At 36.3% G+C, this 13138-nt stretch overlaps 1 protein-coding gene across 1 annotated transcript; it reads right to left on the bottom strand.

Annotated features, from left to right (window-relative positions):
- Positions 1-4719: 4719 nt before the first annotated feature.
- Positions 4720-9323, bottom strand: LOC122305128 (protein NRT1/ PTR FAMILY 6.2). Its single transcript, XM_043117458.1, has 6 exons — positions 9093-9323; positions 8860-8962; positions 6910-7127; positions 6153-6697; positions 5527-5870; positions 4720-5415 (listed from the first exon to the last, which is right to left on the bottom strand). Exons 2-6 carry the CDS (start codon positions 8951-8953, stop codon positions 4862-4864), a joined length of 1755 nt encoding a protein of 584 aa, XP_042973392.1. The 5' UTR covers positions 8954-8962; positions 9093-9323; the 3' UTR covers positions 4720-4861.
- Positions 9324-13138: the final 3815 nt, after the last annotated feature.

The following is a 13138-nucleotide window of genomic DNA, read 5'->3' as shown; positions in this document are numbered from 1 at the left end:
ACACTAGTCCAAAATGGTTATGATCCAAAAAGTACTAGAGATGTAACTCAATCGTACAAGTAATAATTTACGTTAATTACTATATTAACATTTATGTCGCACCGTCACTTAGTCAACTGTGTCTAGTTGATCAGCTCCTGATTCTCCTTCAGGTCCCGTAACAAGATCTACCATTCGGGGGGAATGGTAGTTGGGACTACCAAAGTGAGATTTGATTACAAATCTCAGTAAGTTAACAAAAAAACTTCCACACAAGCTAAAAATGCATGGATGACAGTAAAAGCATAAATGCATAATCAAATTCATAAGTAATTAAAGCATAACTTGGAGTACAACATAGCATAATTGACATAACTTAAATTGAAATATGAACTGAACTTGACTTGACATGAACTTGATCTGAAACTTGACTTAGCATGAATTTTCTTTGAAACTTGAATTAACATGAAAAATACATACTCCACAGTTGTTGTGGCCCCATGTATTCTACGTGTAAATATATACTCCACAGTTGTTGTGACCCCATGTATTCTACACAAACTTGACTTAACATGAAAAATACATACTCCACAGTTGTTGTGGCCCCATGTATTCTACGTGTAAATACATACTCCACAATTGTTGTGGTCCCATGTATTCTACGGAAACTTATTCTTTAACTGCTTAAATACATACTCCACAGTTGTTGTGGCCCCATGTATTCTACGTGTCACAATTGCTGTGTCTCACGTAGTGTATGCGCCACAATTGCTGTGACCCCATACATAAGTAATCAAGATGAAACGTGACTGGAATACGAAATGACTGAAGCCCTGATGTAACATAACGTGACTTGAGCATAACTTGAAATATATGACCAACTTGAGATAGAAACATTTCGTAACATGTCATAACATATAATAGACAACATATTTAACATGACATACTTACAACAGTGAATATTATATGACTTGACATACATGTAATAGATGGCATACTTAGCATGACGTACTTGTAATGTACAGTAATACATAACAGAATATATTATGTAACAGATAAAAATTGATGACAGAATAAATTCTGTATAATAGACAATTACGTGATAACTTGGCATGGCATGACATATATGATAACACACATACATACACTGTAGTTCCTTTACTTAGCACACATAAACAGTAGACTGCTAGTAAGTTAAAAGCTAACTTACCTCGATCTCCGCGTTTCTTATAAAACTTCAAGTGCGACCACGAGGAAAATAGCTTCGAAATGGGTGTGCAAAAGACCTCCTAAAAGCTGTCCGAGAGAGAGTGTTTGATATTCTTTCAATGGAAAGTGTAAATGAAGATAATTTCGTTGGGAGATGTGGCTGGAGATACTTATGGATGAGATATGGAAGAGATGAGGCTGGAGTTGAGAGTTGAGTGTAGTTTTCTCCTACCCAAAATATCTATAAAAGATATCTCATAATATTCTATCCAATAGTATCTACAAAAAATCAACTTAAGATATTTTTATCTAATAATATCTATAAAAATAAACTCAAAATATTTTTACCCAATAATATTCATGAAAATTACCTCAAGATATTTCTTTTTATCCAATAATATCTACAGTTTTGAATAGACGTTTTGTCCGAAAATATGAAAAAAATGTTATTGCGCCATAAGACTTTAAATAACCCTCCGAGTCTAATGGCACAAATCATAATACATTTTGACACTTCTAACTATCTCCAATAATCAAAAACACAATTCTGATACCATAGTAAATAATAACACTAACTATGTAGTTAGACAAAAACCTATACGATTAATGGATTCGTGAAAACTTATGGGGTTTTCACGAGGTTCCTAAAGTTAATAGAAATTTCACACTTGAATTTCTAGCGGGCTGTTACATTAAACCCCTCTAGCAGAGGTCATAAAGCTGCCCGAACTCAACTGCATCTCTAAAATGACTCATCTAGGCATCTCCTCGGTCCTTAACCCCCCACTTTATCATCCATGGTCAAAATTTCGTTAAAGTCTCCTATAACACACCATCCCATTGAAGCAGGTTTGAAGGTCTTTAATAATTGCCAAGAAGCCCTTCTATTACTAATCATAGGATCACCATAGAAGCAGGTAAGGAACCATTTTGCTTTAGCATCCTCGCTGTAGACAAACCTGTTAAGATGTCGGTTGGAATAGTTAAATAATTAGAAGTCCACATTCTGTTTCCACATGATAATTAATCCACCACTTCTTCCCACCGTTTCCACCACAATGCAGTAATCATACTTTAATCTATTAGCAAAAGGGGAAAATAACACTCCAAACTAAAAGGGGCTCCTTACATATTTTGAAAGAAATAACACTGAGGAGGTCTCCCATCAGGCGACAGAAACCCGGAAAGGGGAAAATATCCACGAAGAAGTAGATGAGCTGCAAGAATCAAAGAAACAGGCCGAGATTGCAGGACATTGGAAACACTGAGCTTGAGTCAAAGGTACTTCTCCTTCACCTTCTATTACACCCACTGGTTCTAAGAGAAAGATTGTTTCTCGAGTAGAGAAGGGGCCCAAGGAGAAGGGGGGGGGGGGGTGAAGAAACTAAAGAGGTCTTTCCCTATTTCTGATGTTTTGCTTAAAGATTTGGCAGTGGCTATTAGTCAGCCCTGCTGATTATCATGAAACTCCTCAGTTGGAACTGTTGGGGGTTTGGGAACCCCCGAACAGTTTAAACCCTTGGTTTCATAATTAAGAAGCAAGGACCTGGCTTAGTTTTCCTGATAGAAACAAAACTATCGGGGACAAAAACCAATAAAAAAGGCTACTTGTTAATTTTGTAGCTAGGTGTTCATGGTGCCATCATGCATGGTAGATAGCTAGGGTAGACCTACACATGATGCAGCAAATTAAGCTGCATGCATATCTTCCACGAGTGGACTCATTAGGTGTGCTCCCTCATAAACTCTCAAGACATTCTTCATGGCCTCTAAACATCTATTCTTTTGCTGCATAACCTATCCAAGAGTGGTTAAAATTGATTTTGGATCCTTCCAAGCTACTGAAATTTGATAGAGAGATGTCCCATGATTTCCATTTATTTGCTATCATTGCCATGGATTCATTATGGTTTCTTAGAAATCAGGTCACTCACAAGCACTCTTGCCAACCACCCATCCCCTTCACTCATTCAATGATCAAGATCTTTAAGGAACATCAACTCATGTGGAAGATAAAGACTCAAATTCAATTCAATTTACCTGAATGGATCCCTCCCCCATTAGGTCAACACTCACTACCTTATGATGTAGCTGTTAGAAATAATGGATCAATTGTAGCTGCAATCTATAGATCAAATTTAGAAGACATCATTTTTGCAACTACCCGATAAATAGATTTTGTTAATCCAATCTTTGGAGAAGCCGTGGTGGCAAAATTGGCAATTGAGAAAGCATCCTTTCGGCATCTAATTGATATTATTGTTGAAGGTGATAGCCAAGTGGTTACAAATGCTATAATTAATCATTCATCCTCTCATGACTGGTCAATCTTCAATATTCTCACATCTACTGAAGGTATTCCAAAGCCGTTTTATCCAAAAAATTCATCAATACCAAAATCAATGGGCGCACAACTTAGCATAATGGGCCATAACAAATAATGTGTTTGGCTGCGTACCCCTTATTAAAATACCATAATATTTATTAGACTTTTACAGTGGGAAAGACCCTCCTAACTATAGTATAGCCTCTTGAATCTGGACTGTAAAATACCTATATGTTCTTTTTATATAATATGATGATGCTTGCTTTGGATAAAAATTAAAAAAAAAAAAAAAATTAAGCTCCATGCATGCATCATGTATTGTCATGCATATAGGGCCAATTTTGGGGGTATATATGATCATCTGACTCGTATTTTTAGCAAGAGTACTATTTTCGAGATATATATATATATATATATATATATATATATATTTATATGATGTCTTGTTCAAACTATATATAGATCCATATGATCTACCTATAATTATTATAATTATCATATATCCTTTTCGATGCGTGGAGATTTCTTATATGAATTAATTAACATGCACCATCATATCATATGATCTCCTAAATTTTCAAAACTTAATTAAGATCTATACATATGATATATTTTTTTAATCGACAATGCATTAAATTAAAACAGGTCAGATACAAGAGGAGGGAGTAATTCCTTTCTAAAAATTCTCATTGGAATGTATATAAATTTATTATATAGTTTACGAGAAAATTAGGAAAAGTCGCATTAAGGAAAATGAACATATATACATGATGAATAGCATCAATTTCTAAAGAATATCCCTAAGCACAGGTACTATAATATCAAGAGAGAGAACTTTTAAAAGTTCATCCTACTTCAAAAATCCCATAACATATATATTAACCTGGCTAGCTAGGATCGTAATTAATTACTTAAAAGGAAAAGTCTGAGTAAAGGATATTGAGCAAGAAATTATGCTTGGTTTATAAAATTATGGAATTACTAAAATAATCTTATAAAACTGAGGTGACTTGTACGTTTCATTATAAAATTTCTTTTATTGTGAAGGGTATAATGCATGTAGCACGTGACCAAGGGCATGTTGAAAATGCAAAAATATATATATATATATATATATATATATATATATATATATATATATATAAAAGATAAATTTAGTTTGGGCATGGCCTGGCCGGGGCGAGAGAAAACCAAGAATATGGAGGTAGATCAAGAAATCTCGAGCCACTCCAATATTACTGAACATCATTACACGCATTATATCAAAGGGAAAATTAAGAAAACCAAACTCAAACCGATATATATTCCTTTTGTACAATCCCAAGTACTATATATAAAAATCCTTAATTAGCACTTCTCCTCAATGGAGGATCCATTAACAGTAGTAGTACTAGTATTGATCCCCATCTGCAGATCAGCAGACTTGGTTTTCGTTGGCCTGTACCAAGCTGCACAAACCAGATATACTACAAAATTTATGGAGCCAAGTACTGCCAAAAGCCCATAGAAACAATCAAGCCTCCCATGATTGATATCGTCCGCCAGCCACCCTTCACCATCCTTACTTCCTGTCACCCTCTTCACGATCGAGACCAAGAAACTACTGACAAAGAAACCTAGAGATAAGGTTGTAAGGAAGAGACCAGTGCTCATGGTTTTCATGCCTTTGGGTGAACCTGTTATGAAAAAATCTAGCTGGCCTGTGTATATGAATGCTTCCCCAGAACCCACCAAGAAGAATTGTGGGATTAAGAAGAAGACGCTTATAGGCAATGTAGCTGCTGTACTGTCACCCGTGGCTTTTGCTACTGACAATCGTTTTCTCTCGCATAGGGCTGCAGCTGCCATTCCACAAGTTGACAAGAAAAGCCCGATTGCAATTCTCTGAAGATTTGTAAAACCTGTTGATGAAGAGAGCAAGTCATGAATCATTGATCATACAGATTTACCTCTGTGCAGATTCTTGATCTATAAATTATATCATAAACAGTTAATAATATATTAATATATACCCTGTTTCCCTTTCCATTTCTTCCAAAGAGGCATGATGAGGCGGTCATTAACGGCCAAAGTGATCATAATGGCAGCTACGAAGAAAACAGTAAGGGAGCCAGCAGGAATTTGAAAATTCCCCAGGGATCTTTCCATGGTCGATGCTTGCTCTACAGAGAAGGTGATCATCTGTGCGTATGAAGTCCAGAATATGATGGTTGTGGCCCATATTGGTAATAATCTTATCATCATCTTCACCTCCTCCACTCTTGTCACTGAGCATAGCTTCCAGAGGTTTGGAGCAGCACCAGCTGCACTCTTCTCAAAGTCACCTTCAGCTACAATGGATGCTTTGTCCAGGAAACTAGAATGAAATCAAATTTAAAGAAGAGAAAGAGAAATAGTCATGGTGGAAATCCAAAAAATTTATAACATTACTCGTATAAATAATTTTCTTGTTTCATTATAAGCTAGTGACCAAATATATATCTTTTTATGTTTCGGAAACAGTACGTGCAAGCACAACATGTACTCATATTGCACTATGCTTAAATCTTTGATTTTAACTTGCATGGGTTTATTTGAACTTTAGACATAGGGAGCATGCACAAGGAAAAAAAAAAAAAACTTAAGAAAAAGAACTTACCGGAACTGATTCGTGTGATCAATTCTTGAGTTCTCCGGAGTATCCTCATATAATGAGCCAGCATTAAAATGGAGGTCCATATTCCTTTTCCTAGTAGCTGCTACAATAACTTGGAAAATGTGAACTATGGGGCTTCCCATGCTTTTCTTGTACCTATATCTTTTAGTCCCAGATAAGAACACCATGATGGCTATGCACATGGAAACAGAACAAATCCCATATGCCCAGCTGCGACCCACTTCATCTTGTAAATAGACAAGCACAGTTACAGCAGTCAAAGCTCCAAAGCTAATGAAAAAGAAGAACCTATTGAAGAAGTATGCCATCTGAGCCTTCTCTTTCTCATCTTTCTCGTCGAATTGATCCGTTCCAAATCCTGATACACTCGACTTAAGGCCACCAGTACCTATTGAGATTAGATACAAAGAAACGTAGAGAATTCCCATTTGGAACCCGTTGGCTTGTTTGCAATCTGTGGCAGTTGCACCACAAGTTGGTGGGCGCAATTGTGGTAGTTTTGTCGAAATTGCTAAAGCACCAGTGCCCTAAATCATCATCACAAACATGATCAAGAAAAAATAGACATATGCACACGTACGTACACGCGCGCGGATTGATTATGATCTTGAAACTTTGAGGCAATTAATGATGAGGAAATTACTAAGAACAGGGATATAAATCAGTACTACTAGTGCAATGGAATATTTAGATATATATATAGTACTTCATATTGTTATATATAAACTTACGTACGTACCAGAGCTTGTATTGCAGCAAAGATGGCGATGGTCTTGTATCTGCCGAGGAAAGAATCAGCAAGAAAGCCTCCAAGCAAACACAGAAGGAAGGATGTACCCAGAAAGTCTGTAACTATATTGGCGGAAGTGGAACTAGGCAGATGCATTGTTCCAATCAAGTAGGTCACTAGGTTAACTGCTATTCCCATTGTTGAAAGCCTTTCACACACTTCAATAACTGTAAATTAAAGCAGTAAAATTTGATTAAATTTAGGTTCATATTAATTAGCTAGAGCTCCAGTACTATTACACTATATAATTTGTTTTTTTTTTTTTTAAAACTATATATATAATTTTTGATACATATGTATGTGTGGAGCTCAGCTTGATGATCTACCTATATATGAAGTCAGGTCATCCTAATTTTTCATCTGAGTATGAATTGCTCTTCAAACTGATTAGAGTTCTCTTAATTCATTTAGTACTCTCTTTATATTTAATTAATAATAGAGATATCAAGATTATGCAGAAATAATTACTTCATATTGATCATATATCTTGTGACCACGTCATCGATCTTGAATCCATTAACTCTCAAATCTTGATATCAGCTTAAAATAATTATTACCAGTCGCGCACATCTTATATATGTGTATTTGTGTGCGTGCGTACATACGTATATACACTCATGACGTATACATGTATCTCTTTAAATTCTAGAATTATGCATATTATTTTCACTAGAAGCGCTATAACCTACGTAAAGAAATTTCATAAAAGCAAACTCATAAATTAATTATATGGTTTAATGTAATACGTTAGATTTATTTTATAATAAAAATAACTTAACAATTAGACTTATCACATCAAATCATATCAGTTTGTGGATTTACTTTTGTGAAATTCTTTTGGCAAACATATTTCTCTATTTTCATTAGATAAGTCTATAATTATAATACTGCCCATTACCTTATAAGTCTGCTACTATAATAATAAAATTAAAGTTCATATAATCAGCAGTACTACTAGTACAACTTGTCGTATAATGACTATAAGCTAAGCAATTAGGTAAGATCAATATCATCGATCGACATGTATCAAAAAGTAAATTGAATTGATCGATTGCTCAATATATATTGGACTTTGAATCTGACAAATGTTTCATGATTTATATCAAAATCATATATATTTTATATGGACTACGTACGTTTTAGTACGTCCCGCATTCAGTTTGTCGACCCTCTTAATATCAAGATCTTAATATTACGAATCACAGACAAACAAACATGAGATCAATAGAATTGAGACTAAGTTCGGGGTTGAATATTTATCCTTGGACTTGGTGAAAGGGGCCCTACGCACTCGCGTCTCAAATCTGCTAGCTGATACGTTCGTTGCAGCATTGATCTATGTCGATCCGTACGTCTTCTCATAAAGTACTTTGAGTCATGAGCTATCTAGCTACTTATATTTACTTATTTCTAATATATGGTCCAAAACAAAAAACGAAACTCATTTATAATCGTAGTAACAAGAAATCAAGCATTAATATCCGAGTTTGATGTACGTACTGTAATTGTACAACAAACGCATAGCTAGCTAGCAGAATCGATCAATTCTCTCTCTCTCTCTCTCTCTCTCTCTCTCTCTCTCTGTGAGAATTGTACCTTTGGCTTTGGTTGCATATAAGTTTTGTTGATAAACGCTCAGGAAATGCGTTAAATGTGTTCTCAATGTAATTATAATGGACGTAAATTCAACTAAGAATCAATGGGTAAGTAACTAGCTAGGCACTCCACTACACGAAGCAATGTCTAGAAATTCTAAGTTTTTTTTTTTTAATGCAATAAATGGAGGAGACCTTCATTCTTCTTGCATGAGTTATCACTAAATCTACCTGTTTTAACTAATAAAAAGAAGACAAAAAGGCATCACAGTGATAAGCCAATATTAAGAGGAGGAAAACAAACCTAGAATAAGAGCAGCAGGTACCCAACCGCCAGTTTTGGATCTATCAGCAGGAAAACCATAGTAGTCCACAGCATCAGCGACCATCCAAGTCATCTTCCCCTCCTAAGAGATGGGAAAATATTTTAGAAAATTGTTTCATTAAACAGACAATTAGACTGATCAAGAAGAGGGAAGCGTTCCCAACTCATGCCACGACCAAATTAAAAATGAAAGCTAGCTTTTCAACACTAACCTTTTTTCTAATCAGTATTCCCAAGTACTACTCAACAGGGAAAAGAGCATGCAATTCTGAAAAAGGAAAGCTAGGAATTAAAATAAGGAAGCCTTTCCTTGATCTATAGATGTTCCAACTCACTAGCTAGCTACTTAGCTTTGTCATAAGAACATGCCTTTTTATAGGCAAAGAGGCTAAGCCATATATAGAACTTGAAGTGACCCTCAGGCGTATACTGAGGACACATCACTGCTTCTTGATAAGGGTAGGGATTAGGTTTATCCCACGTTGATCGGTGGAAGGTTCTAGGGCTGATTGAAAGAACTATTTTTTTTAAAGTAGATTTAATTTGGTTAAGAAAAGGTGATGCACTGATTGAGGAAGGTTAGAGGAAAATTGGAATCTGGAACATACGTACATCTCAAACAGCCTTTTCAGTACCACATGTGACCTTTCTTTGTGGTGGGTTGGATAAGCTTTGGTTACAAAGGTTATGACCCACATGCATTACCCAAGGGCGCCGTCCAAGTGCTTTTGCCACCCCACAAGCAAGCCGGCCTCCTACCTCTTGTTTTTTTCCATTGTCTCTGTATGAGCATAAAATGATAAAATATATATTCTTCTGATCAAAATTCTGAATGACATGATTCAGAGAGTCAACTCATTTAAGTTGACAAAACCCCTTCCTGTTTTTACTTGTACGTGCGAGCTCCTGGCGGTTGTATGGATAGAAAATGGGCTGGCCCGATCAGCTCAGCCCATTAAATTGTTTCAAGCATCAATTTGGCGTACAAAGTGATGGTTAGGTCCGGGCCGTAGGTCCGAATCCTACTTCTTGATGAACCCAATTAATGATCCCGATCGAGGACTCGATGATCTATATCCTCGACCAGTCAGATATAATAATTAAGGGGAGTACTACTACACGTGGTAAAGAGAATGCTGATCTATTGAAATTCCATTTTATATATATCTATCTATAATAATAAACGTCTATCGTGCTTCTACAAGAATGAGCAGTAAATTATTGCGTTCTGTTTTCTTTCTTCCGTTTTTATTGCATAGTTACTTTTTTAACATTTTGTTTTCTTCCTTTGTGTCCGTTTATATAAGGATGTTTTGGTCTTTAGCAACTATGTCAAGGGTTGGCTGCTTTACTTTTTTCTTTCTACTTTTCTCATTTTATCGATTCTTCTTCTCTTTGTCTCTCTCTTCTCTCTTATCTCTCTCTCTTTCTCTCTCTCTCTCTCTGAAGCTCACGAACCCAGCTCTCTGCCAAAGCTTCAAGATCCACCCCACCCCACCAAAAGGTCTGAACTTTTTACTAACCAGAAGATTACTCACCTGAAAAAGCCACGACGATCGATCAGGATCTACGATACCCGGTATTCATTTCTCACATTTTCTCACTCACCTCTTTTTTCATTCCCCCAAAATTAAATTTTTTGGTGGTTTTTACGGTGACCGTTTTGCTTTTTATGTCTGCTTTTGTAGCCAAATCTCAAAAGCAGAAATGGTGTTGAAATGAAGGAGCGTCAACGGTGGCAGCCTGAGGAAGACGCACTCCTCAGAGCCTACGTTAAGCAATATGGCCCCAAAGAGTGGAATCTCGTCTCCGTTCGCGTCAGTACAGTCGGCATATTCGGGTGCGTTACTGCCGTTCTTCTTCTTCTGGTTCTGCTACTGTTGTTTGAACTGCTTTTCCTTGAAGACCTCCTACCACTTGCTGAGGCGCTTTGGCGTGCGTCCAGGGACCTCGGCGGCGATCTTCTTCCACTTGTTGCCGTACTTGGCCTAGAGGGATACGATGAGGGACTATTCTTCCGTGGTAATTTCTGAGTGCTAATTTTTGTCCGTTTCTTTCATACCATGATTCAAACCATCGATCGAGACCCTAGCTAGCTACCAGCTTACACATGACTCTTTTTTTCATCTCCGCTGGATATATGATATCTCTCTCCTCTGCTCCTAGCTAATTAATTATTAATTCATCTCGATCGATCTGATCATCTTATTGGTTCTTTCGTGACAATAGTACTCCTCCTGGATCAATGGGTTGTGGCATTTCGATGTTTGACCCCAAAGACGGCCGGATAGGCCCAACTTGCGAGTTCAACCCCCTCCGTCAAAAAAACGTTCACCCCATTGATCATCAGGTCGACGTTGATAATTCTAATCATGGCTGAAAAAGCATTTCTTTGCCAGCAAAGAACAAAGCTCTGCATCACGTGGGGCTGCGAAGGTTCAAGAAATCGTAGTCATATCCAGAATCGTATATTTGTGACCTTGGTGCCTTTTGATAAAGTGGGTTTTTTTTTTTTTTTCCGAAAAATAATTGCAAGGGCATGTGATGCTTCTCTTGTCTTTACGTCCTAATTGGAGGTTCCAGTAACTGTAAAAATCAAAGTGACACCTTTCTCATCACGAGTCAATCGGATTCCCAACAAATATTAGTGGACCACGTGGAAAACATCAAATAAATACCTTTGATTAAATATACGAACATCTATTTGTCGATTGCCGCAGGTAAGCGACGAGCGCGTGTCACTCATCGACCGGCGCGTTGGTGGAGACCTCCTCGCGTGGTTCTCCGTGCGGTGATTATGCACAGCGAAGGATCACGATGGTTGTCATGCCAACCCTCGGTGGTTTTTTTTCTTTTGAAATTTACAGTTTTAACCTCCTTGATTTTATTATTCTTGAGGGTCGGTGGCAGTTTTGAATGTGAATTTTTTTTTTGTATTTATTTTGCGTTCCTGTTTTTTGAACCGTTTAGCTGGGCTTCTTTTTTAACCACTTTGTAAATTCTCCATCGATTTAATTAAATACGAAAGTCGGTAAAGGACAGAAGATTTAACTGTTGAAGAAATTTCCAATAGAATTTCTAATGTTCCCATAATTATATTCTCCCTTATCATTGCTTTCCAATCTTTTTTAATGGATCCAAAGATACGTACGTGCCTCGCTGTACCCAACTTTCTATATGCTCTTCTTCCTTCATCCGTTCTACTACCAAGTTTCTTTATTTATTCATATATTCCTTTTCATATTATAAAACTGTTCCCATAACACAACAACACCTCAATTATTGATGTATGATAACTGATAAGAAAATAGTAACTGATAAGAAAATTCCACGAAGTAAATCATGTCAATATTGATGATGATAATATATATTATATAATATTTTATCTAAAATAGTAACGTAAACTTTTCTTCAACAACAAAAATGCACATGCATGTGGGACCCTACCAAAATACTATTGGGAGCGATATAAGAGAGAGAGAGTCTGAAGCTGTAAGGTTGAGAGAGAGACCGAGATAAAAAAATGTGGAAGAAGGCCGAAAGAACACTATAAGCAAGAAAATGAGAGGGAAGTAAGACAAACAAAAAAACACTATAAGCAAGAAAATGAGAGGGAAGTCAGACAAACAAAAAATAAGCGATTCCCGTTAAGGGGAGATGGATTAAGTATTATTATTAAGAATTAATAATAATAGAATATGATGAGACATATGCTTCCCACCAAGGAGACAAGGGAGGCCCCCAATCTTTGAAAGCTAGCTGTTGAAATATGTCTCCAATATCACATAAATTCAACGCTTGAACGCTAAAAGATCTTTTGCTTGCTTTTGTTATGGGCGGGTTACGTAATTTCATTACTTATTTTCCATTAGAGATCATAAGTTTTGATTTTATTTAATAATATATGTTTGCCTTAATTATTAAAATCCTCCCAACTCCCATCAGCTTTTTCAATTTGTTATTGACACAATTGAGCGAAGGGATCGATGGTCACTGGATCGATCTGATCGTCATCATCAACGGCTGAAACGAGTTGGAACTTGGAAATTAACACGTACAATATTTTCTACTAATAACAGTATGAAATTATTTTATAATTAAGAAAAACAAAGTTTGCTGATAAATTATTATATATATATATAGTAGAAATTAACCGCATCTTTTCTGGAAGAAATCGATCTGATCATAACCCTTTTCTTGGTTCAAGAAGTCAATTGGCCTAACATTGCCAAGTTTTGTAACAGTTGCTATAGATAGA

This window comes from Carya illinoinensis, chromosome 3, assembly GCF_018687715.1.
Source record: "Carya illinoinensis cultivar Pawnee chromosome 3, C.illinoinensisPawnee_v1, whole genome shotgun sequence".
Taxonomy (NCBI): Eukaryota; Viridiplantae; Streptophyta; class Magnoliopsida; order Fagales; family Juglandaceae; genus Carya; species Carya illinoinensis.
This window is presented reverse-complemented; position numbering and strand designations above follow the sequence as displayed.